The sequence below is a fragment of the Rana temporaria genome, chromosome 1 (assembly GCF_905171775.1).
Source record: "Rana temporaria chromosome 1, aRanTem1.1, whole genome shotgun sequence".
Taxonomy (NCBI): Eukaryota; Metazoa; Chordata; class Amphibia; order Anura; family Ranidae; genus Rana; species Rana temporaria.
In genome coordinates, this window is record NC_053489.1 from 191262095 (window position 1) to 191289447 (window position 27353).

Sequence of the window (27353 nt, forward strand, 5' to 3'; positions counted from 1 at the left end):
ATGCGCTGGGTCCGGATGACCCGGCGGTCACGGACATTCCCGTGTGGGTGCCCCAGAGGGCGCGCGGGAGTGCGATTCTGGGAGGACGTCCATGGACGTCCTCCCAGAGTTAAGCAACCGCCTTGTAGACATATATCATCTATAGGGCGGTTGTTAACTGGTTAAAATCAACCAACAATAGCAGAAGTTGACCAAAGGGTGGCGGTAAAGAGCTGAAAAAAACACGTGATTTTGGGAAAGTTTGCAGAAAAGTCCTGCTGTGTGTATGCTATGGGTGTTCCCGACCAACGCCCTTCAAACAAAAATTCATGGAAAAGTTTGTTTGAAGTCCGACCGTGTGTATGAGGCTTTAGTGATACTTCTGTCTGGTTCGAGAGTGTCTGGAATCCATGGATACAATATCTTCAAACTCATAGGTTGTACTCTGGTGGTGGGTGAGGGTGGATCTCCACTCCTTTTCTCTGTTTCTTTCTGCTCTCTCCTTCTCCTTTTATTTTTCTTCACCCTCTCCCTTTTCCCCTTTCTCTTCCTCCTTTTTTTTACGGCTCTGCTTGCACTTTTCATCTATTCCCTGAGGATATTTTGAATGATTGGAACTTGTTTCTCCCCCACTGAAATAGCCTATAATTTAATCCACAAATTTGGTTTCCTTATTTTTAGTTTGTAACGTTGATGCAAATTCCTACTTGTAATCCTATGACTATCAATGTGTTATTCCCAAAGCTCATTGTCATTATTTCCATGTTGACACTTCATGCCGCCTACATAGCGGTTTCGCACTTATGTTTGCTCTTTGATAAATTAAGCAGGGCTGATTATAGGCCTTATCCTTTCATGTTAATATCTGCTTTTCATACTTTTCACACCGCCCTAATCTGCGGCACTGCATTGATTTCAAAAAGTAGTTTCTGTACTACTTTTTGCGATTTCAGGCACAGATGTCTCTGAAATCACGGCCGAAATCAGGACTGACAAGCGGGAGTGAAATTGTGCGAGTTCACCCGAACTCGCACGGCTTCATTCCCACAGCCCAGTGTGAACCTGCGCTGAAACATGTTTTCACGCTTTGCTACAGCAGAGAATGAAAAAGGAAGGATCATTGTCTATTCAGCTGGAAGTCGACCGAGCTGTACAGTGAGGTTTTTAAGCATGCAGAGTGGCCAAGGTATGTGAGTCACAAAAGTGCAGCTATCTCGGCAAGTAAAATAGTTTGCTGGATTTCCCTCACTGAAGCTTGCAGTCACATAGCCCAAGTCACCGAATGCAATACCTCACTACTAGGATCGCCTACTCTTCACCAATAATTTTCTTTTTATACTGTTGCAAAAAGGCTTAGAATATTGTGCCAATATCTATACAGAAAAAGGCTGCCTCTTTGACTCTGCCCCAAATAGGCACAAGCCTACTGAGCCCTTTGCTTTAAACTTTGTAGATGTTTGCCCAGATTTTAGCTGTATTGTAATTGCTGATAGTAAATCATATCATTAAAATCTCATATAATCTTTACTGTGTAGCGCCCTCCTACAAAAGGTTATTGCATTTAATCCGTAGGTAAATGAGTGAACTATAAATTTTGCAAAGTGGAAAAGTGGGTTTGATAATAAAGTTGCCAGGACAGGACCTGTGATCAGAGGGATTCCTTTCTTGGGAAATAAACCAGTAATCTCTTCAGAGTAATTGGAAGCAGAAGGACTACTGCAACCAGCATATAACATCCATCACTTGAGTGCATACACATAGACAGAAAATGGCTGCAAATAATCTTCATGAGTTTAACAGCCCCAGGGTGCAACTGTGGATGAAAAAATGTGAAAACAAGTATTTCTCTTATTGTCCATGGATGGACACAGCTCCTTAAATCTTGACAAGTGGGTTATGTTCCCTGTTTACAGGAGAGGACTAGGCAGAAACATGTTAGATAATTAAATACATGTTACATTAACAGAGTTGAACAGCCCCACCCAGGGGGCGGTCCCTCCAGACATAACCCTCCTCCCTGCAGTATGCAGCCTCAGTTTCATTCTGCCTAGCAAGGAGAAGAACGTATGGCTCCCTTTGGGCCCAGCGCCCTGAGGAGAAATTTTATTTTATTTTACTTTTTCCTGAAGAATCTTCTTTCAACTGTCGGCTGAGAGACAGGCTGGATAATATAGATCCTTGTAGTCTACTCAGTCCGACCAGCAAGCGTGGGCACACCTTTGCAAAGAGGCTGGGTCTGCCATGCCATACCCCATGACTCCTGGGGTGGCCGTTGAGCTGAGGTCCACATATGACTGGGCTGTGGTGTTGTCTCACTTACAGTGGACCGGGCCGACAGCTACCTTCATTGTGGTTGTAGTTCTGTCAGGAATGCGTCAGTGGGTCCTCGCTCGGACGGGTAAGTACAGTCCCTCCCGCTTCGGTGGGTTGGTACGACTGGGCATTCCTGGGGTTCTGGGGTCCTCGTCTCCTCCCTTCCCTGCTCCTTTCCCTTTGCTGCATTGCTAACATTGCCGCTGTCAGGGGGGGGCCTTCTTGAGGGGACTGTGTTATATGGCCTGTGTTTTTTCTTTTTTGTATGGGGCTTTCCTGTGAGGGGTTTTTCACTGTTAAAAAGCCCTAGGGGGCTTTTCCTGTTTTTGTTATAGCCGCGCTATGGCGCAGCTTACATTGCGGTCAGCCATTTTCCTGTGGCCGCGTTCTGAACACTCGGCGGCCATCTTGGAGTAGTCCTGCAGATGCCGCACAGTTACCTCACGGTTCTTTTCCTCTCAAACGCCGTGTGCTGAGAGCGGACGACAGTGCTGGGCAGTCTCCTCTTGAGGTGAGTCCCCTGGGTACCCCTGGTCAGCGCAGCAAGTGGGTGAGATGCCCTAATAGGGCTCTAGGAGCTTCTGTTTATTTGTAAGGACAGGTGTGCATACACCTACATATTATACATACACACTATGTAAATATTATTAATATTTGGAGTCAGTATTTGTGTCCTTTCCCAACATGCTGGTGGTGGCAGCAGGTGTTACCACCTAGGATTCCCACAGAGTTTTTATTGTTAGTCCTGGACACGTTTGTGCCAGGGTGGGGGTGGACTGCGGACGGGCGGTAAAAGAGTGCCCCCTTACCCTGTTATGCCCTGGGGAATGCTCTGTTATGAAGCCATGGACCAGGTACCTGGGTAGAAAAAAAAAAAAAGCAGGATAAGGCATTTATATGTGTGCTTCTCACTGCTGCAAGCAGGGCCGGACTGGCCAACCGGGAGACCGGGAAAATTCCCGGTAGGCCGGCCGCCTTCTCTTGCCTGCTGTCACTGCCTGTCAGTCAAATGTACAGTAATCAGCGGCGGGCCACGGCCGCCGCTCTTTTCACTTGTGCAGGGGTGACGGCTGCTGTTCCCTGGGGCTGCTTTTACATACCTGCAGACTGCGGTAGTTAAAAGCAGCCGCAGGCTGGCGGGTTGCGGCCGCCATGCTCGGCGCCGCACTTGCCTTCTTGAACTAGTCCTGACGTTTTGTTTTTCTCCTGCTCGGCTCCTCCCCTTAGACACATTAACAGTGATGCTGCTCACTGATTAGCTAGGCTACCTAGCTAATCAGTGAGCAGCATCACTGATCATGTGTCTAAGGGGAGGAGCCGAGCAGGAGAAACAAAACGTCAGGACTAGATCCATCGTCCCGTGCGGCGCCAAAACGAGAGCCTACAATGTGTCTGCACGGTCACGAGTGAGGGAAGAGCCGCAGAGCAGAAGAGGATGCCCCCACCGCCCCAGTCGCCACTCTGCCTTGGAGCACAAGGTGAAAAAACAAACATTTTAATGCAATTTATAAAACGAATCTCTCTCTTACCATATCTGCACCCACCACCCCCCTTCTCTCTCTGTCACCTACCTTTGGTGCCCCTGCAATAAAATTTAAATCTGTATAATAATCTCAGAGAGGGGGGGGGGGGGGGGGGGTGCACCGTGCAATGCCTTGTGAGAGAGATTATTATACAGGTTTAGGTTACAATTTGCACCCCCCCCCCTCCTCTCTGTCACCTTGCTGCCCCTGCAAATTGTAATTAAAAAAACAGCCAAAAACGTAAAAAAAAATCCCACCTGTCCTCCTGCGGCTGCCTCCTGCACTATAGCCCCAGCGGTACGGCACTTTACCTGAAAAATTCTGTTACTTAGCTGTTGGCAGTATGGAGGAGTGTGACAGGCACTCCCCATGCTCATTTACAAGTGTGACCGGCCACTCGGCCAGATTGTCATTTGTTTGACTGGAGGAGGCTCCACCTAAAGCTCCACCTACCCTCCTATGCGCTCTTCCTTAATCTTTTCCCCAAACGAGCGGGTCGGTGAGTGCCGTCACCCGTCACGTGAGGTTGTTTCTTAGGCTACTTTCACACTGGGGCATTGTGCCGTCGGCAGTAAAGTGTCAGTATTTTAGCAGCGCTTTACTGTCATTTTTGCGGCGCTATTCAGCCGCTAGCAGGGGCGCTTTAGAAGCAGTGTATACACTGTTCCTACAGGGCCTCAAAGATGCGGCTAGCAGGACTTTTTTGCGCATCCTGCCAGCGCACCGCTCCAGTGTGAAAGCTTTCGCATTGGAGTGAGAAGAGAGGCTCTTTCAGGGCATTTTGCAGGCGCTATTTTGTAGCGCCTGCAAAGCACCTCAGTGTGAAAGTAGTCTAAGACCCCTTTCACACTGAGGCGCTTTGCAGGCGCTATAACACAAAAAATAGCCTCTGCAGAGCGCCCTGAAAGAGTGGTTCCATTCACTCCAGTGTGAAAGCCCAAGTGCTTTCACACTGGAGCAGTGTGCTGGCAGGACATTAAAAAATTTCCTGCAAGCAGCATCTTTGAGGCGCCCATTGGAATTAAAGCGACAATTTGCGGCCATTAAAAGCACCCTGCTAGCGGCTGAATAGTGCCGCTAAAAATAGCGGTGCTTTACTGCCGATGCCCCCACCGCCCCAGTGTGAAAGAGGCCTTAAAGTCATCATCATGTGTGATTTGTGCGTGTGTGCTAAGCAGACAGAGCCACTGGTGATCCTACTCCCTCTCTCCCCCTGTACAGTGTCAGAGGCACTGGCGCAGCATTGGCAGAGGACTGTATCCATTACAAGGAAACACCCCCTGCACTGCTGCGTGTCCCTAACCATCACAGTGCCACTGCCAGTGAGTGTGACCTGTATGTGTACCACTGTCTGATGTTCCATTCCACTCTGCCTTTCTGCCCAGTGCTGTGCCCATGATACACCGCACGATTCCTCTGCATTTATGGGTGCTGATATTGCCACATTTATGGGTGCTGTTACCACATTTAAGGGTGCTGATATTGCTGAATTTAAGGGTGCTGATTTTTCTGCATTTATGGGTGCTTGTAAGGCCATGTTTATGGGTAATGGTAAGGCCGCAATTATGGGTGCTGATGTTACTGCAATTATGGGTGCTGATGTTACTGCAATTATGGGTGCTGATATCACTGCAATTATGGGTGCTGATATTACTGTATTGATGGGTGCTGGTAAGGCCGCTTTTATGGGTGCTGATATTACTGCAATCTTGGGTGTGTTTTTTTTGTAATGGTTATCTGAAAGATGGGTTTCAAATGTTTTGACAGGGGTGCAGTTTCAGTGCTTGCCATAGGCGCCATTTTCACTAGAAATGCCTCTGCTCTCGCACCCTCTCTCTCTCTCTCTCGCGCCGTTGCACTCTCTCTCTCGCCGTTGCACTCTCTCTCTCTCTCGCGCCGTTGCACTCTCTCTCTCTCTCATCGTTGCACCCCTCTCTCTCACCATTGCAGCCTGGCCCCTCTCTGGCTCTCTCATGGATTTCTGTTTTTTTTGGGCTGGTATATTAATGCTGTGGGGCTGGTATGAAATTATTTCCAGGGCTGGTTTTCATTCCCAGTCCGGCCCTGGCTGCAAGGGACTCTCTTGAGCTGGATAGTGCAGCTGGGTTTTCGCTGAGGGCTCTGTCTTTTTTGGATCGCACAAATCAGACCGCTTTGTGTAGGTTTTTTTCCTTCTGTGCCCTTCTTTGATCATTTCTAAGATGCAGAATGAGAAATGCCACTGTGGGCTTTTGTAGTCCCTCACCGCCGGGCGGTTCAGTGCCCCTTTGAGGAGAGCCTTTTCAAAAGGTGGGCTTCTTCTCCGGTGGTGGACCCTCCGGGTGTCATGTATAGGTTACCACTCTCCCTATTTCCGGAACCCTCGCTTGTATGGATCTGACTGATAGAAGATCCGAAGTACTGATAATAGTAATGTTTACCATGCTGGGGTCTGACTTGCGGCCTATTGTGGCCACTACTCTGGGGTCTCAGTCACTTACAGAGTGAGCATTTTGCACCAGACAGTGGAGGAGCACCGACTCTCTCCCAAAATTTTTAGGCTAGCGGACCAGCTGGTCCAGGGCCTTGTATAGGTCTGTGATGCTTCATTGAATGTCGCGCCCTTGTTATCCAGGGCTTCTGTTTCAGAGATGGTTTTATGCACACAGTGGTGTAGTGGTAACTCCATTACTTGGCAGCAAGAGAGTCATTGGTTAGAATCCGGACACTGACACCAATCTGCCTGGAGCTTGCATTGTCGCTCCCTGTGTCTGCGTGGGTTTCCTCCGGGTATTCCGGTTTCCTCCCACCCTCCAAAGACATGTGTGCATACACCTACATATAATACATACATACTATGTGTATGTATTATTAAAGGGCAACCCTCCCAGGCCAACAAAGGCTCCGCTGGGGGACTAATCCGTCCCTGGGTGCGTAAGCCGGTCACGCCGGCACCCAAATCCCGCCATTGTATGTAGCTTTCCCGACTGGTAGGTTCACAATTTGGTGAACCTCCCTGTTTTCCGACCAGTGTGTCTGCGAGGTGGTCTCTTCGGAGTACTAGATGTGGTTTCCTCCTATCCACAGAACATAGTTCTTTCCTTGTGTCTTCCTCTCCCAGCTCATCGGTCTGCCTTGAGCAGTGTGGGACTTGCTGAGCTGCGGGGTAATTTTACCTTTCCTGCAGGACGATAGGTTTGGGGTTTCCTATGGGCCTCAGGCCCTGAATACCTTTGTGAACGTCGGGTAGTTCTGCATGGAAACCATTCGTTCGGTGGTAGCTGCGCTCCATCCGGGGGGCGTTCTGGTGTCCTCGGACATTAGGGACGCATACATGCATTTCCTGTTTTGCACAGGTCACAGAGGTTTCTGTACTTCGTGATGAGGGAGGGCCTCTGTCAGTCTGTGAAGTTGCACCTCCTCCGTTGAGGAGCTCTGCTTGTTTTGCGGTGAAGTTACAATTGGTTTTACTGATGCTGTTCCCACCCCTCGTTTTTTGACACTGCTTGGGGACGTCCCACTTGTCAAGATTTAAGGAGCTGTGTCCATCCATGGACAATAAGATAAAATAGGATTTTTTGTACTCACCGTAAAATTCCATGGGCGGACACAGCACCCACCCCTCCTTTTAGCTTTGTACTGCTTGTTACAAACTGAGGTTGCATACTGCAGGGAGGAGGGTTATGCCTGGAGGGACCGCCCCCTGGGCGGGGATGTTCAACTCTGTTAATGTAACATGTATTTAATTATCTAACATGTTTCTGCCTAGTCCTCTCCTGTAAACAGGGAACATAACCCACTTGTCAAGATTTAAGGAGCTGTGTCCATCCATGGACTCAGAGAAATGGATTTTACGGTAAGTACAAAAAATTCTATTTTTGTTTAAAAATAAAGGGGTCAGTTGTTGGATACACAGGGCTAGATTCACATACGGCGGCGTATTTTTCTGCCGGCGTAGCGCATCCCATTTGCACTACGCCGACGTAAGATAGTGAGGCAAGTACTGTATTCACAAAGCACTTGCCTCCTAAGTTACGTCGGCGTAGCGTAAATGGGCCGGCGTAAGCGCGCCTAATTCAAATGAGGAACAGGGGGGGCGTGTTTTATGTTAATGAATCGTGACTCGACGTGATTGACGTTTTTAACGAACGGCGCATGCGCCGTCCGTGGACATATCCCAGTGTGCATTGCTCCAAAGTACGCCGCAAGGACTTAGTGGTTTCAACATGAACGGAAATTACGTCCAGCCCCATTCATGGACGACTTGCGCAAACGACGTAAAATTTTCAAAATTCGACGCGGGAACGACGTCCATACTTAACACGCCTCATATAGCAGGGGTAACTTTACGCCGGAAAAAGCCTAATGTAAACGACGTAAAAAAATGCGAGCGGCGGACGTACGTTTCTGAATCGGCGTATCTACCTAATTTGCATATTCCTTGCGTAAATCCACAGAAGCGCCACCTAGCGGCCAGCGTAAATATGCAACTAAGATACGACGGCGTAAGAGACTTACGCCAGTCGGATCTTAGCCAAATTCCGGCGTATCTTGTTTTCTGAATACAGAAAAAAGATACGCCGGAGCAACCTAGAAGTTACGCGGCGTATCAATAGATACGCCAGCGTAACTTCTTTATGAATCTACCCCACAGTGTTTTAGAAAATAGAATGTCATTCAAGCACAGCTAGAGCTGTATTTTACACACCAGCAGATAGATGTGTATGGTAGAAGAGGCTCTGAATGTCTCTTCTGCCATCAAAATCTCTTCCCCTGTCCACTACAGGGGCATATCTACCGCGAGGCAAACAAGTCGTTTGCATTGGGCAGCATTTTTCAGGGGGGTGGCTTCTCTACCGGGATGATGCCTGCAGCTGCAGCACACCACAAGTCATGGTAACACACTTCTATGTATTATTTGGGTTTTTTCATTTCCCCTAAGAAAAAAAGCAATTTTGAAATGCGTTGGGATGAAAGAGAATTGTACCCAATAGGTCTTGATCACATAGTTCCATTGGCAGCCTTATGTATTGTTTTAATGTTTCTGTCTTTAACGAAGGTGCTCTAAATAAACTTTTTTATGCAGTTCTATGTATAAATATGTGGAATGCGTAAAAAATGGCATCCAGATATGTCTACAATCCCAGATGCTGAGAATTAGTACAGTTGGTAGGGACAAAGTAACTTGTGTCCACGTGCATGGAAGTTCTGTTTAACTAGCACAGTCAATAAAGACGGGTGAAGATTGTTAACCTAGAATAAAACAAAGAGGAAAGACATCGTTGGATGAGAGCATTTTGCAAAGTTGGTGTACCATAATGTGAAAATAGGCTGTGCATGCTTACACATAATTGCAAGAGCTTCTGGGGCCCAAAAGTTTAGTTCCACTTTAACCAGTTAACCGCCCTATAGACAAAAAACGTCTACAAGGCGGTTGCTTAACTCTGGGAAGACGTCCACGGATGTCCTCCCAGAATCGCTCTTCCGCGCGCCCTCTGTGGCGCGCACACGGGAATGTCCGCTGATAGCGGCGGTTTACCACGTGAACGCTCCGTCATTTGTAAACAAACCGGCGTCATGTGATGACGCCGGTTCCTCCCTCTCCTCTCTGTACCGAACGGTACAGTGTGAAAGGAGAGGGGGGAGAGAGCGGAAGCAGCAGCAGCTGCTGTGGGCTGGATCTGTGACAAATGCAGTCACAGATCCAGCTATCCCTCCCTATGCAATACTCTGCAATAACACCAATACTCTGCAATACCGCCCATACTCTGCAAAACACCCCAAAATACTCTGCAATACCCCCATACTCTGCAGTACCCCAAAATACTCTGCAATACCCAAAATCAAAATACTCTGCAATACCCCACAATACTCTGAAATACCCCACACTACTCTGCAATACCCCACAATACCCTGCAACGTCGCCTATGGGGATTTTTAAGTAGCAAAGTTTGGCGACATTCCACAAGCGTGTGCAATTTTGAAGGGTGACATGTTGGGTATCTATTTACTTTGCGTAACTTCATCTTTCACATTTATGCAAAAGAATAAAGAAAAAATACTAAATTTGCAAAATTTTATAACAGAAACAAAGAAAAATTCATTTTTTTTACAGAATTTTCAGTCTTTTTTCTCTTATAGCGCAAAAAATAAAACCCAACAGTGATTAAATACCACCAAAATAAAGCTCCATTTGTGTGAAAAAAAGGACGAACATTTCATTTGGGTACAGTGTTGTATGACTGAGTAATTGTCATTCAAATTGTGAGAGCACCGAAAGCTGAAAATTGGTCTGGTTATTAAGGGGGTTTACGTGCCTAGTGGTCAAGTGGTTAATTTAGGGTTTGCGTCTCCTTTAATGTCATGGCAATGATTTAGTTTTGTCATTTTGATGAGAAATTATATATACTTGCATTTAGGGAACATTTGTAAATGTTGCTGCTACAACTAAATTTCACAAATACAGAAAAACAATCTGTTTACAAATTAGTGAATATTAAAGTACATTTCTCAATGGCTTGTCTTTTTTTTTTCCCCAGGCTATGGATCTTGAAATTCCAGTACTGGCAAGGGATATTCCAGGCAACAGTGCAATAATAAAACATGAACATACGGGTTTACTTTTTTCAACCCCCAAGGTAAGGTAGATATTGACTTGAGCTTGGCAGCAATACTAAACCCACAAATGACACCTGATAACCTATCTATGTAGGAAACTTTATTTTCTATTCTTTCATCCCTTTTGTGTTAGTGCAGGAACAGTATAAATATCTTGTCTCTCTGTTGGTGCATAGGTCTTGCTTAAAGAGTGTTGTAAACCCCTGAAAAGGCATAATGAGCTAGTATGCATCGCATTCTTGCTCATCATGAAATACTTACCTTAGAACAATGCCTTGCAGTGCCGCCCGCACTCCGCTCCCCAACCGACATCTTTCACAGAGTTACTTTCGGGTTCTCTGGCTCCGGTGCTGTGATTGGCTGGAGCCGCAATGATGTCACTTCCGCACATGTGCGCGGGTGCTGCTAGTCCCTGGTACTGAAGAAACGGCACCAGCTGCACGTTTCTTCAGTGCGCTTGCGCTGATGACGTCGGAAGCAGCGCATATAGTAAATATCTCCTACTGTTTAGGAGATTTTTACAGTAACTACGCGTAAGCCTTATTATAGACTTACCTGTAGGTAGAAGTGGTGTAACAGTGTTTACAGTTAAAAGTAAGAACCCCCCCACACAAAAAAATTGTCTCTGGAACAGGAATACAGGGTAAATAATTCCGTGGGGACGTTTGTTGTGATGACAAATGTTTAAGAGGGAATTTCCTTGTCTATGGAGACATCTCCTCTCTCCTGCTGTATCTATGGAACAGGAAGTGATGGAAAGTCAACCCAATGGGACACAGATGGCCAAGAAAATCCTAGGGTTTTACTATTCTTCCTTCAGGTTTTGGCTTTAGATATACTTTAAGCAGATCTAAACCCGAAAGCAAAAGTTTATTGTTTTACAGCTTACCAATTCTTTTATATAGTGGTTGCACTAGTTTCCTTTTTAGGCATTTTTTCTGTTTTAAATTTGACATAAACTCTGCGCTAAGGGTTAAAAGTTGCTTTTTGCACGTATAGCTGCCTCCAAAAATGATTATCCCTATCAGGGGACAACCTTAATCAAGTTCATATAAATGCAGCTTTACTTCCTATACCAATATACTCAATTCAGTGTTACTAATAATACTAAACAAAATAATCAATTCATAATATAAAGTGCTCAATATACGTTAGTCAATACATATGTAAAAATCCTATATAAAAGTTCATACATGCAAAAGTGCTCTGTGCTTATAAATAAATCACTTTCAACGCTAATGTCTCAAAAGTGCTATATAATAAGTCCATAAACAACGAAACGTCTGTGGTGCTTAAAAAGTGCCCAGTGCTTCAAGTTTTACAACATTCAGTGATCTGTGTGAGAACCAGTATTAATTTTGTCGACTAAAACCTACTAAAACATTTTAGTCGTCTAAAACTAAAACAATTGAGATGACTAAAATACAACTAAAACTAAAATGCCATTTTAGTCAAAAGACTTAAAGGGTTTGTAAATGATTTTTTTTTTATCTTAATAGCTTCCTTTACCTTAATGCAGTGCTGTTTTCATGTCCTCATTGTTCGTTTTTGCTCTCAAGTTGCTGTAATTCTTCTCTGATCTCCACACTTCCTGGTTGTCTGTTTCCTGATAACCACAGTGCTGGGAGCTTTCTCTCTGTGGTCACTAACTTCAAGGAGGTGTGATTACTGTGTGTCTAAAACCCCACAGCACCAATCAGTTTCATTTTCCAAACCATCACTGCCCTGTATTGGCTCTGTGGCTCTGTACAGCAGAGAGGCAGGAAACAACATGCAAAAACAAAACTAGAAACTACAGGTACATTATATGATTGATTTGTATCTATTTTTAATTGTTTTTAAAAGGAATCAGTTATTATGTCTCTATAAATCCTTTAAATGCGACTAAAACTAAATAGAATTTTGACGTCAAAATTAACACTGGTCTGTAGTGCATGTTCATACCTCAATAACATAAATAATAACTTATTAGATTTTTCACTCCAGCAGTATATGAGTTTGGAAATTGAAGAGAAATGTTTAAATTATGCATTACAATTTACCTACACCCATTCGATTTTAGATGACTAAAATTAGTTTTAGTTGACTAAAATGATTTTAGTCAACTAAAATGTACTGGAGATTTTAGTCGACTAAAATGTCTTGGAGATTTAGTCGACTAAATACGGCTACAATTGAAACAATTGCAGAAGATTAAAAGGGGACTAAAACTAAAATGCCATATTAGTCCTAGGACTAAGACTAAAACGACAGTAAATTGAAATTAACTGCCAAAATTACCACTGGTGAGAACACTCCATACTCCCCTCCTTTGTTTCCACACTCACAAAACATGATGACGCAAGCACTTTGTATGCAAAACCAATGGCCTTTCTAATGCTGCCCCTGCTGCTCTCATTTGAAATGGATTGATGCTCCTCTGTGATACTCCATCAAGCATGCATGTATGGGGAGATACTGTAAAAACCAAGAAGTCCTGCAAAGCGTCATACAACTTTATTTAAAATGTATAAAAACACATAATACTAATGCACGCATTACAAAAGCAACAAACGTATGTAATGGTGTCTGCACTTCTTACAAAAGAAAATGAGGAAAAAACAGAAATTAATGAATGAGCACTTTACACAACACACCAGCAGCAGCTGCAAATAAAGTTTAACCCTTTGATATCCACCTCCTACACTACCAGTCTCCAGTGTGTCTCTGTGATCTGCAACATTCACCCCTTCATCTCCATCAGGCACATGATTAGAATTGAGAAAAATCTAGGGCACCTTTGGAAACACTAAGGAGAGCAACGATGGGCAGTGTGCTGCAGCAAATGGTGATTGTAGGCAAATTTTGCTGAAAGTGGGAGGGGCTTAAAGAGGGATCATTAAAGTGATTGTAAAGTCTTGTTTTTTCCCCTATTAAAGATAACAAACATGTTATACTTACCTGCTCTGTTGCAGTGGATTTGCACAGGGCAGCCCCAGTCCTCCTCTTTTCGTGTCCCTCTTCTGTGCTTTTGACCCCTCTCTCCTGTTCAGTGCCCCCAAAGCAAGCAGCTTGCTATGGGGGCACCTGAGTCACAGCTCCCTGTGTCCATTCAGACATGGAGCCTTGACCCAGCCTGCCCCCTCTCTCCCCCCTGATTGACTAGCTGACTTTGATTGACAACAGCGGCAGCCAATGTCTCCAATCAGGAGAGAGAATATCGGTTGGCTGAGACACACGTGGACATCGCTGGATAGAGAGGGACCTCAGGTAAGTGTTAGGGGGACTGAGGGGGGCTGCTGCACACAGAAGGCTTTTTATCCTAATGCATAAAATTGCATTAAGATAAACAACCTTCTACCTTTACAACCCCTTTAAAGCGGTAGTAAACCTGCTGTCTTTTTTTTTTTAAACCTGAAAAGCAAAAGCTATAATGAGCTAGTATGTAAGGAAGCTATTTAGGGGAAAAGTACCTTTACAACCCCTTTAACTTTGATTAAAGATGTATTACAGATGATACAATACAGATAAATACAGCATATTCAAATCAGGGGAGTTCATAACTTCTTCAATTGAAGAAGTTCCTGGAGACGATGGTCCTTGATTCGTACTTACCTTCTGAATCCAACTCAAACTTGGGACTGCTCGCCCAGTCATATTTATATGGCAGGGAAAACAATAGCTACAACCAATGAAAAGAAAAGGTCAAAATTTCCCAACTTCCCATAGCATAATGAAGCAGATGTCTCATGCATTAACCACTTCAGCTGCGGACCATTTTGCTGGTCAATGACCGGGCCACTTTTTGCAATTGGGCACTGCCTCGCTTTAACTGACAATTGCGTGGTCGTGCGACGTGGCTCCCAAACAAAATTGGCGTCCTTTTTTTCCACAAATAGAGATTTCTTTTGGTGGTATTTGATCAAGTCTGCGGTTTTTATTTTTTGCGCTATAAACAAAAATAGAGCGACAATTTTGAAAAAAATACAATATTTTTTACTTTTTGCTGTAAAATATATAATATATAAAAAAGTTTAGGCCAATATGTATTCTTCTACATATTTTTCATAAAATCGCAATAAGCGTTTATTGATTGGTTTGCGCAAAAGTTATAGCGTCTACAAAATAGGGGTTAGATTTTTGTCATTTTTACTAGTAATGGCGGCGATCAGCCATTTTTATCTGTACTGCGACCTTATACCGGACACATCGGACACTTTTGACACATTTTTGGGACCATTGGCATTTTTATAGCGATCAGTGCTATAAAAATGCATTGATTACTGTAAACATTTCACTGGCAGGGAAGGGGTTAACACTAGGGGGCGAGGAAGAGGTTAATTATGTTCTTTCATTGTGTTCTAACTGAAGGGGGGGTGGGACTGACTAGGGGAACTGACAGATCGCTATTCATACATTTTATGAACATGCGATCAGTCATTTCTCCCCCTGAAAGGACCGGGAGCTGTGTGTTTACACACACAGCTCCCGGTTCTCGCTCTGTAACGAGCGATCGCGGCGGCGCGTGTGCCCATGGTGGCTGCAGTGCAAAATCACGTTATATTACGTGATTTTGCGAAGCTAAAACTACAGTGGGCGGTTGGCAAGAGGTTAAGCATGTTGTATATAAATAGAAGTAATTACTTATAAAACTACTACTAAGTTTCTTGTAAATCAATAACTAAAGTTATATATGAATATCGACCCATGCTACACCTTATCCAGGAAAGTATGCGAAGGGAATATCGTTACTGCCTAACAGACCTGCCACACAGAACTAGGGAGATGTTTCAGAGCACTCCCATAGGCTCTGTACGCAGGTCTACAAAAAAAAGTATGAGCAGCCATGTGCGTTGTTAAAGGTACTGGCCCGGATTCAGAAAGCAGTTACGACAGTGTATTTCCAGATACGCCGTCGTAACTCTGAGTACGGGCCGTCGCATCTCGGCGTCTGATTCATAGAATCAGATACGCCTCAATGTTGCCTAGATACGAACGGTGTAAATCTCCTACGCCGTCGTATCTCAGGGTGCAATATTTACGCTGACCGCTAGGGGCGCTTTCCTAGACTTCCGCATCGAATATGCAAATTAGGTAGATACGCCGTTTCAGAAACGTATGCCCGCCTGGCGCATTTTTTTACGTCGTTTGCGTAAGGCTTTTTCCGGCGTAAAGTTACCCCTCATAAAGCAGGGGTAAGTCATGTTAAGTATGGACGTCGGAAACGACCGAACAGCATCGTACGTAAGTTACGCGAATACGGCTGTACGTAAGTTACGTTCACGTCGAAAGCATTGACAGTTTGGGCGTAATTTGGAGAATGCGCACTTGGAAACGTTCACGGACGGCGCATGCGCCGTTCGTAAAAAAAACCCTCAAATACGTGGGGTCACAAATAATTTAAATAAAACACGCCCACATCATCCACATTTGAATTCCGCGGGCTTTTGCCGGACCACATACGTTATGCCGCCTTAACTCAGGGCGCAAGTTCTTTCTGAATACAGAACTTGCCCCCTAATTTACAGCGGCGTAACGTATCTGAGATACGTTACGCCCGCCGATAGATACACTATTGTATCTGAATCCGGGCCACTGTTTGCTTTACTCTGTTTGTGTCCTTTTTCGCTGAATTCTTGACCCTTTAAACTGTAAACATAAGCTGGTGTTTGAGGAAGGTCCGGTAACACTTTGCAACAGGAAGAAAATGTTCTTATCAAATTCATTTAGTCTCCAGAAGAGTACCAAAAAAAAGATATAAGTTGTATTGATCTAATGCTCTTGCCAAAGGAAAACTTTGAAATCAAATAAAAAATGCACTTCAAGGCATGTTCAGGAGGAAAGGTCAGAAAGCGGTCTACATAGCTACAGTAAATATGTTTTTCATGAGAACTATGCTATTTCTAGTGAAGAAATTATTCCTATTGAGTACATCCAGTTGCCATTATTGAAAATGATTGACTGTTATTGTTCATGGAAACATTCACAACCTGATGAAAATATCTTGTTTTTCTCCATTGTAACAGAAAAATATATTGGAGGTGAAAATGCCCCATAGTTTGTCTCTGCAAGGTGCATGCTGTGCCTTTGATAGAAGCTGTGAATTGTCACGTCAGTGGATGTTCTTGGAGCTTTCACAATAATCACCTTTTTGTTGAACACTTTATATAATTTAAAGCCCTAGTCTAGTTAAAAAAAAATAATAATTTCAAACATGTTTTAAAAAATGCAATTTCTGATGCAATACGCACCTTCTTTCCAGCACTGACCTCCATAGTCTTAGGCCTCATACACACGATAGGTTAACCAGAGGACAACGGTCTGAAGGACCGTTGTCTTGGGTTAACCTATGAAGCTGACTGATGGTCCGTCGTGCGTACACACCATCAGATAAAAAAAACGATCGTGTCAGAACGCGGTGACGTACAGGGAGTGCAGAATTATTAGGCAAGTTGTATTTTTGAGGATTAATTTTATTATTGAACAACAACCATGTTCTCAATGAACCCAAAAAACTCATTAATATCAAAACTGAATATTTTTGGAAGTAGTTTTTAGTTTGTTTTTAGTTTTAGCTATTTTAGGGGGATATCTGTGTGTGCAGGTGACTATTACTGTGCAGAATTATTAGGCAACTTAACAAAAAAAAAATATATACCCATTTCAATTATTTATTTTTACCAGTGAAACCAATATAACATCTCAACATTCACAAATATACATTTCTGACATTCAAAAACAAAACAAAAACAAATCAGTGACCAATATAGCCACCTTTCTTTGCAAGGACACTCAAAAGCCTGCCATCCATGGATTCTGTCAGTGTTTTGATCTGTTCACCATCAACATTGCGTGCAGCAGCAACCACAGCCTCCCAGACACTGTTCAGAGAGGTGTACTGTTTTCCCTCCTTGTAAATCTCACATTTGATGATGGACCACAGGTTCTCAATGGGGTTCAGATCAGGTGAACAAGGAGGCCATGTCATTAGTTTTTCTTCTTTTATACCCTTTCTTGCCAGCCACGCTGTGGAGTACTTGGACGCGTGTGATGGAGCATTGTCCTGCATGAAAATCATGTTTTTCTTGAAGGATGCAGACTTCTTCCTGTACCACTGCTTGAAGAAGGTGTCTTCCAGAAACTGGCAGTAGGACTGGGAGTTGAGCTTGACTCCATCCTCAACCCGAAAAGGCCCCACAAGCTCATCTTTGATGATACCAGCCCAAACCAGTACTCCACCACCACCTTGCTGGCGTCTGAGTCGGACTGGAGCTCTCTGCCCTTTACCAATCCAGCCACGGGCCCCTCCATCTGGCCCATCAAGACTCAATCTCATTTCATCAGTCCATAAAACCTTAGAAAAATCAGTCTTGAGATATTTCTTGGCCCAGTCTTGACGTTTCAGCTTGTGTGTCTTGTTCAGTGGTGGTCGTCTTTCAGCCTTTCTTACCTTGGCCATGTCTCTGAGTATTGCACACCTTGTGCTTTTGGGCACTCCAGTGATGTTGCAGCTCTGAAATATGGCCAAACTGGTGGCAAGTGGCATCTTGGCAGCTGCACGCTTGACTTTTCTCAGTTCATGGGCAGTTATTTTGCGCCTTGGTTTTTCCACACGCTTCTTGCGACCCTGTTGACTATTTTGAATGAAACGCTTGATTGTTCGATGATCACGCTTCAGAAGCTTTGCAATTTTAAGAGTGCTGCATCCCTCTGCAAGATATCTCACTATTTTTGACTTTTCTGAGCCTGTCAAGTCCTTCTTTTGACCCATTTTGCCAAAGGAAAGGAAGTTGCCTAATAATTATGCACACCTGATATAGGGTGTTGATGTCATTAGACCACACACCTTTTCATTACAGAGATGCACATCACCTAATATGCTTAATTGGTAGTAGGCTTTCGAGCCTATACAGCTTGGAGTAAGACAACATGCATAAAGAGGATGATGTGATCAAAATACTCTATTGCCTAATAATTCTGCACTCCCTGTAAAACACGACGACGTCCTGAAAAAAACAAAGTTCATTGCTTCCAAGCATGCGTCGACTTGATTCTGAGTATGCGCAGGTTTTCAACCGATGATTTTGCATACTAGCGGTTTTGACCTATCGGTTAGCAATCCATCGGTTAAATTTTAAAGCAAGTTCTCATTTTTTTAACCTAAGGCTAAATAACCTATGGGGCCTACACACGATCGGTTTGGACCGATGAAAACGGTCCTTCAGACCGTTGTCCTCTGGTTAACCTATTGTGTGTACGAGGCCTTACTGCTCCAGTCATTCTATTCCTGTTTTCTGGGTTGAATGACACCCAGTGTTCTCTACCTTTCTCATTGTAAGACCATAATATCAAAGACCTGCTTTCTGGAGGAACATCATCAGAAGACCCAGGACCTAAAGCGGTAGTAAAGCAACAAAAAAACTAAAAATTGGGTCCTCTGCTGGTTTATGCCATAATGTGCCAGAATGCACTGCACAGGTATGATAGCAAGTTTACTACCCCTTTAACCACTTCAGCCCCAGAAGAATTGGCTGCTCAATGACCGGGCCATTTTTTTGCAATACGGCACTGCGTCGCTCTAACTGACAATTGCGCGGTTGTGCGACGCTGTACCCAAACAAAATTTATGTCTTGTTTTCCCACAAATAGAGCTTTCTTTTTCTGGTATTTGATCATTTCCTGCGGTTTTTATTTTTTGCGCTATCAACAAGAAAAGCGCTAATTTTGAAAAAAACACAATATTTAGTACTTTATGCTGTAATAAATAGCCGCAATTCCTTTTTTCCTTTTTTAAAGGCAAATTTTTTCCTCAGTTTAAGCCGATATGTATTCGTCTACATATTTTTGGTAACAAAATAAGATTTCTGCTATTTTTATGACCATATTTATCTTCCTATAACGCACCCCCCGGCGTATAGCGCGCGCCCCCAACCTAGAAGGAAAATTCCTGAAAAAAAATTAAATACTTACAGTTTGGATGCCCCTCGTTGGTGTCTTGCTCGGCGTCCATCGGTGGCCTTGTCCGGTCCGGCGTCCTTCTGCGGCCATCGTGGTGTCCTCCCCGCTGTGTTTTTCAGCCGATCCCCGCTTCCCGCACTGTGTTTGAACCACTCCGCCGACATATACCGAGCGGAGTGCTCGAGTATACCGGGTATACTCGGGCAGGCTCGGCCCCTCTCGCGTAAAGGACGTACAGGACGTGACAGCGAGCAGAGCCAAGCCTGCCCGACTATACCCGAGTGTACTGCGCTCGGTATATGTCGGCGCAGTGGTTCAAACACAGCGCGGGAAGCGCGTATCGGCGTATATCGCGCACCCACGATTTTGCCCTGATTTTAAGGGCAAAAAAGTGTGCGGTATCTGCCGATAAATACAGTATTTATTTATTTTTTTACTAGTAATGGCACCGATCTACGAGTTTTATCGGGATTGCGATATTGTGGCGGACATATCTGACACTTTTGACACACTTTTGGAACCATTGCCATTTATGCAGTAATCAGTGCTAAAAAAAAATGCACTGTTTACTGTAAAAATGTCACTGGCAGGAAAGGGGTTAACACTAGGGGGCGATCAAGAGGTTACTTGTGTTCCCTATGTGTGTGTTCTAACTGTGGGGGGGTGGGACTGACTATAGGAGATGACAGATCATGGTTCCCAGCTTGTAGGAACTCACAAGCTCTCTCTCCTCTCAGAACAGAACTGGGATGTGTGTGTTTACACACATCCCTGTTCTGCCTCTCGTGCCTGCAATCGCTCATGGCTGGCGGTCATCGCGACTGCTGGTCACAAGCATCGGCTCCCCCCGCTTAAAGGGACCGACGTACAGCTACAGCGGTTTGCGGGATCGTGCCAACCTGCCGCAGTATAATGACGGCGGCTGGTTGGCAAGTGGTTAAAAGACAATTTTGTGTAGAACAGCACTACATCATGATGTGCTTCTGCTCCGCAACATTTAGGTAACATGAAGAAGACTTGTGATGTAACATGACTGGGACTAAGACTGCTGGAAGAAAAGGGTAGGAGGGGTGGCTGGAAAGGGTCAGTAGAGGTTGATTTTGGCTTTAGCTAAAGCAAATGAAACTGATTCATGGAACCAGAACCAGCATGCAGCAATAGAAGTCAGAATACCTGATCTGCATGCAATCACTGATTTATAAATTGTTGTAACAAATGCATCAGTCTGACTTCCAGACAACAACCATTTTCAGAGGGTTAAAGCGAGAGTTCACCCGAAAAACAATTTTTAACATTAGATTGAGGCTCATTTTGTGAAGGGGAATCGGGTGTTTTTTTTTTTTAATCAAAGCCGTGCTTACCGTTTTAGAGATAGATCTTCTCCACCGCTTCCGGGTATGGTCTTCGGGACTGGGCGTTCCTATTTGATTGACAGGCTTCCGACGGTCGCATACATCGCGTCAGGAGTAGCCGAAAGAAGCCGAACGTCGGTGCGGCTCTATACGGCGCCTGCGCACCGACGTTCGGCTACTTTCGGAAAATCGTGACGCGATGTATGCGACCGTCGGAAGCCTGTCAATCAAATAGGAACGCCCAGTCCCGCAGCCCATACCCGGAAGCGGCGGAGAAGATCTATCTCTAAAACGGTAAGTACTGCTTCGATTTAAAAAAAAAACCACCCGATTCCCCTTGACAAAATGAGCCTCAATCTAATGTTAAAAATTAAGTTTTTGGGTGAACCTCCACTTTAACTATGCAATAATAATTGGTTCTTTCAGTACAGATTTCATTTTGTAGCGCAACAGTTGAAAACTGTTGGCGCTATAGAAATTCCTAATATAATAATAATATAACAAAAAAGTAATTAAAGGCGATGATGCTTCCACTGCTAGGGCTAAAAGTCAGATTACCGGTAGTACTCTATTGGCACAGTGCTTTTAACTGCATAGAAGTCAAGTGACAGGAAGCAGGGTATTCCTGGTTTAAGTACCCTTCATTAAAACTTACCTGCTTCCGGACCGCACTATAGCAAATTTACTGCTACAGAGTGACCATGTATATAGGTGACTCTGCACTTCCACCTTGGGGGGGGGGGGTGCCGATTACTGAATGTCTTTGGGCACCCACCGATAGTCTGTTAAACAAAGAGAGCAGGGATCTGCCAGATCTCCGTTCTGACAGGGGAAGGGATGGATTTTGTATTCAGTGTTGTGTTTGTCCAGGGAATAAAATCCATCTATTCTAGTAAAATGAGCACATACGGTATACAAAAACACTGGCTAGACACAGTTTATCCTTTGATCGCCCTAGATGTTTAACTCCTTCCCAGCCAGTGTTATTAGTACAGTGATAGTGCATATTTTTAGCACGTATCACTGTATTAGTGTCAGTGGTTCCTGCAAAGTGTCAGTTAGATTGTCCATTGAAAAATCGCAGTCCCGCTGATTGCCGCCATTACTAAAAATATTCCATAAATATATACCATAGTTTGTAGACGCTATAACTAACTTTAACTAAAAATATGGTATAAATAGAGGGCGCTAGACCACTCAGTGATACCAATTATTAATATACAAAGTGATCCTGTGAAAAATTAAATACAGGTGTATATATATACCACTATCTATAGTAACAAATAATACAATTAATTGACAAAATAACATTCATAGGAAAGTCTCTGTGTCAAAAACTTGATAGGTAGTCCCAATAGTGTATTTGCTCAATGCATAACACATGTGTCAAAACACCAAATCTTCTTAGTTGATAATACTTTATGTGAAAAAGGAGAAGAAAGCCATCACCACAAATCCAATCTTCTTTATCACCACTAGTTGTGTCAAAGCAAAAGGATGTGCTTACCAGAAACACTGGACTATTATAATTAAACAATAGTCATTAACGCCTATGCAGGATTTGTGCCTGCATACACTTGGGACAGGAAGACAGATTAAAACCTCGATACCAGGAATTCCAGATAAGGATATGTAATAAAAAAAGGGCAATGGGGTGCCAATAGTGTGATATTGCTTAAAAATGTATTGGTTCATAAAAACGTAGAAAAAACAAAAACTGTTACAATGGCCGAATTGGCCTCTTACTTTAAAAGTGCCTACCCGGCACTGGGGCTGCAGGCGTATCACCGCTTGCTTGCGGTCTGATACGTGGATGAGTCGTCGGATGCGGTGCCAGTTTCGTAACACGGCTCGGCGTCCCAGCTGTCAGCTACCACGGGCAGGGGGGCACGTCACGTGATCGGGTCAGCCTCCTTTTTTTCATTAACTAAAAATATGTAGCAAAATACATTTTGGTCTAAATTTATGAAAAAATTTGATTTTTTATTTTATTGGATATGTTTTATAACAGAAAGTTAAAAAATATATAGCCAGATTCAGGAAACTTATGACGGGCGTATCAGTAGATACGCCGTCGTAACTCTGAATCCGCGCCGTCGTAACATTAAGCGTATGCTCAAACTGAGATACGCTTAAATGTTGCTAAGATACAACCGGCGTAAGTCACCTACGCCGTCGTATCTTAACTGCATATTTACGCTGGCCGCTAGGGGCGTGTACGCTATTTTACACCTAGAATATGTAAATCAGCGAGGTACGCCTATTCACGAACGTACGCCCGGCCGTCGCAGTAAAGATACGCCGTTTACGTAAGTCGTTTTCAGGCCTAAAGATATTCCACCAAAAAGATGGCGCAGCCAATGTTATTTATGGACGTCGGACCCAAATTTTAAAATGTTTACGTCGTTTGCGTAAGTCGTCCGTGAATGGGGCTGGGCGTAATTTACGTTCACGTCGAAACCAATAAGTCTTTGCGGCGTAATTTGAAGCATGCACACTGGGATATGTCCACGGACGGCGCATGCGCCGTTCGCAAAAAACGTCAATCACGTCGGGTCACGATTCATTAGCATAAAACACGCCCACCTCTTCACAATTTGAATTAGGCGCGCTTAGGCCGGCACATTTACGCTTCGCTGCCGTAACTTAGGACGCAAGTGCTTTGTGAATACAGCACTTGCCTCTCTAACTTACGGCGGCGTAGCGTATATGCGATACGCTACACCTGCCTAACGTTATGCTCTCCTACCTGAATCCAGCTAATAGTTTTTATTTCAAAATTGTCAGGCCTTTTTTGCCTGTACTGAAAGTTTCCCTATTCTAGCACCTACCTATGGTAGAGGGTGCTACATTCGAGCGACATACTGTACGTTTTGTTCAATGGAACACGTTCTTGGGGCATCTGTGAATGAAGACTATTAATCTTTATAGAGTACAGGCTAACTGACACCAGAGGGCGTTCATCCTCTCCTAACTCTTCACAGAGCAAATACTCCTGGAAAGATTAATCAGTGCAGCTGCCTCAGACAAAAGTCCACGGAATAAATCAAGGAAATGGCTTTCCGCCTTCCACCTTACTTAGGACATTGTGGAGGGGTTATTTACTAAAACTGTGAGAGTGCAAAATCAGGTCTCTGCATAGCAACCAATAAACTTCCAGGTTTTCTTGTCAAAGCTTAATTGAACAAGCTGAAGTTAGAAGCCGATTGGCTACAGTTCACAGCTGCACCAGATTCTCAGTGCTCCAGTTTTAGTAAATATACAAGTGTTTCCTCCACCTGATGTCCTGCTTTGTAACACCATGAGGAGCTTTCCCTCCTCTGTTTGAGTGTGGTATGTTCTTTGGAATTGTTAGCCTCATACACACAATCGGACTTCCATCGGACAAATCCGTGGATTTTTGTCCAAAGGGCGTTGGCCGTGAACTTATTCTACATACAGACGGCAGAACTTTTTCAGCCAACATACACAAAATGACGTGGTTTTTCTGCTCTTTAGCGCCACCCTTTGGGCAACTTCTGCTAATGTTGTCTGATGGTTAGCATTGGTTTGGAGCATGCGTGTTTGTACTTTGGATTTTAGTCCGACGGACTTGTGTACACACGATCAGATAATCTGACGGAACACATTTGTTATCAGACAATTTGAGAGCATGACCATCGAACATTTGTTGTCGGAAATTCCAACAACAATTGTCCGATAGAGCATACAGACGGTCGGATTATCCGGCAAAACACGTTTCATCGGACAATTGTTGTCAGATTATCAGATCGTGTGTACAGGGCTTTAGTCTCAGCTACAGCCTCCTTTTGACAATTGGATTCCCTCTTTGCCCTTCCCAAGGGTTTCCACAAGGGGCTTACTGCCTCTTGGTCCACCATTGCTAGGTGGATTAGACAAGTTATTGTTTAAGCCTGTGGTCTAAATGATAGGTTTTCCCTTTTCTGCAAAGCCTGGTACACATGGGCCAAATGTCGGGAGACAACAGCCGGGTAAAAAAAACGTGTGTGAAAATAATCAATCTGTGCAATCCAATACTATATCAAATAAATTAATTTAAAAAGTTGCTAGCCAACACCCATAAGTGATTTAAACCTTAGTGAGCTAATATATACAACAGAGTGATGTAGCGCAACTTACAGAAAATAACCACAATATAATTAAAGTGCAAACCATTGTGCAAAAAATGTGTACAAAAATAAATAATATATATATATACCGTATATACCCGAGTATAAGCCGACCCAAATATACAGTAAGCCGAGGCACCTAATTTTGCCACAAAAAAAATGTATTGACTCGAGTATAAGCCTAGGGTGAGAATGCAGCATACTGTAAGTGGAAAAGAGGGTCAACAATTCCCATCTGCAGTCTCACTGTGCCCATATACATGCCTCGCTGCTCTCACACTGTGCCCATATGCCTCACTGCTCCCACATACATGCCTCAATGTGCCACCCCTCAGTGCAGACCCCCATCAGCATAGACACCCCCCAGTGCAGAACCCCCTCCATCAGCATAGATAACCCCCAGTGCAGACCCCCCTCCATCAGCATAAATCCCCCTCCATCAGCATAGACCCCCCTCTCCACTTGTGCTAGTAGTCCCCTCTCATAAGGCCCCCAGCACATGTCCATCTAAGAAAAAATACACTATTCAGACCTCAGAACAGCACGGCATAGACATAGCGGTGTGTCCCTCCTCGGACTCCCTCCTCCTGTCCTGTGTACATGTAAACAAAGAGGAGGGAGGACTCGAGGAGGCGGCTTCAGTCGCAACGCTGTCATAGATCAGTGCAGGAGTGTGCGGACCGCGCGATGCCGCTGCCCACAGGTGTCACCCCTCTGGCGGGGGTGAGTGAGTGAGAAACTTATATAGCGCAACACATGTGAACTGAATCGCCTCTGGGCGCTTGGTATCCATTCCCTGGGCCCTCAGAAGAGATGGGTCTTGATCTTTCTCCTGAAGGCCAGGTGGTTTACCTCCAATCAGATGGTGGTTGGTAGAGTGTTCCATAGTCTGGGTCCTTGGACCGCAAATCTTCGTTCTCCTTTGGACTTGTATCTGGCTTTGGGTATCTGGAGTAGATTTTGGTTGGTGGATCGCAGAATGCGATTGGTGTTGTGAGCTTTTAGTTTCCCGCATAGATATTGGGGGGCATTTCCCAGAATACACTTATGCGTTAGACAGAGTGCTTTGAAAGTGATTCTGTCTTTTTCGGGCAACCAATGAAGGGATCTCAACGAAGGTGAGATTGATTCCCATGTTTTTTTCCCAGTCACAAGTCGAGAGGCCGTATTTTGAACGACTTGCAGACGAATGATTTGGTATTTTGGGAGCCCAAGATAGAGGGCATTTGCATAGTCAAGTCTGGAGTTGATAAGTGTCCCCACCACGACTGCTATGTCTTTTTTTGGGATAAAGGGAGTGAGTCTGCATAGAAGGCGCAGCAGATGGTGGGATCCGCTGACTACTGACCATATTTGTGCATCCATTGTCATGTAGGTGTCGAAGATGACTCAGAGACTTTTGACTTTGGTGCTGGGGGTGATGGATTGTCCCAGAATGGGTGGGGGAGTCCATGTTGTTGCGGGATGAATCTTCCAGTTGGCCTGAAACAGGAGAAGTTCTGTTTTTGAGCCATTGAGTTTAAGGTAACTCTTTGTCATCCACTTTTCTATCAAAGAAAGGCATTTCTCTAGTCCGAGATAATGATCCTTTTTGTTGCAGATGCGAAAATATAGTTGTGTGTCATCTGCATAAGAGTGGTAATGTAACTTCCGGTTGCTGATGATTTCAAAAAGAGGGCGAAGATAGATATTGAAAAGAACAGGCGACAGAGGGGATCCCTGAGGGACTCTGCATGACACTGTGCGTTTTTCAGAAGTGAAAGGGCCCCATTTCACTATTTGTGACCGGTTTTCCAAGAAGGAGAAGAACCACGATAAATCACATTCCGCAACTCCAGCTACTTCGACTAGCAGTGTCAGCAATAAATCGTGATCTACCGTGTCAAAAGCAGCGCTTAGGTCCAGCAGTACCAGAAGACAAGATTTTCCTTCGTCTGCGGCCTCTAGAGCGTCATCCCATATTTTGAGCAGTGCTGTTTCTGTCCCGTGACCCGGACGGAAACCGGACTGGAATGGGTCAAGTAATTTATGGGTGTCTAAGTGATGTTGTAGCTGTTGTACAACTTCTTTCTCCATTACCTTGGAGAAGACATTCAGGCCTGTTATGGGGCGACGGTGGTTAGGGTCTTTGGGGTCGAGGGTGTTTTTTTTTCAGAATTGGTTTGATTATACCTTGTTTCAGCAAGGGTGGCACCACGCCCTCCTTGAATGACTGGTTTAGGAGCTGCATGATAGCAGCTCATCCGGGTGCGGTCTTCACACCCCATCCAGCAACGCCACTGACATTACTCACTGTGGCCATCTTCTGCAGCCCCATGTAACTGATCTGGAGACATCGTTGGCGGCGTCCAGTGTAGCAAAGCCCCGCCTCCTCCTTTTCCTCGTCCGTGATGGAACACTTCATTCAGTTCCCAGCAGTGAGTGTGTGTTTTCCGCCTATCACGGACGAGGAAGAGAAGGAGGCGGGGCTTTGTAACACTGCACGGCCGTTGACTGCAGTTAAGACTGCATGTCACAGCTTG

General features: G+C 44.4%; 1 protein-coding gene across 3 annotated transcripts in view; it reads left to right on the top strand.

Moving 5' to 3' along the window:
• Positions 1-27353, top strand: part of GLT1D1 (glycosyltransferase 1 domain containing 1) — a 200049-nt gene that overhangs the window by 153069 nt on the left and 19627 nt on the right. For 2 of the 3 annotated variants that reach the window (XM_040347369.1, XM_040347371.1), the window contains one exon: positions 10334-10432. The exons of the other annotated variant lie outside the window; for it this stretch is intronic. In XM_040347369.1, the coding sequence (XP_040203303.1) occupies positions 10334-10432 (99 nt within the window). The remainder of the gene's footprint in view (positions 1-10333; positions 10433-27353) is intronic. 3 annotated transcript variants of the gene reach the window in all.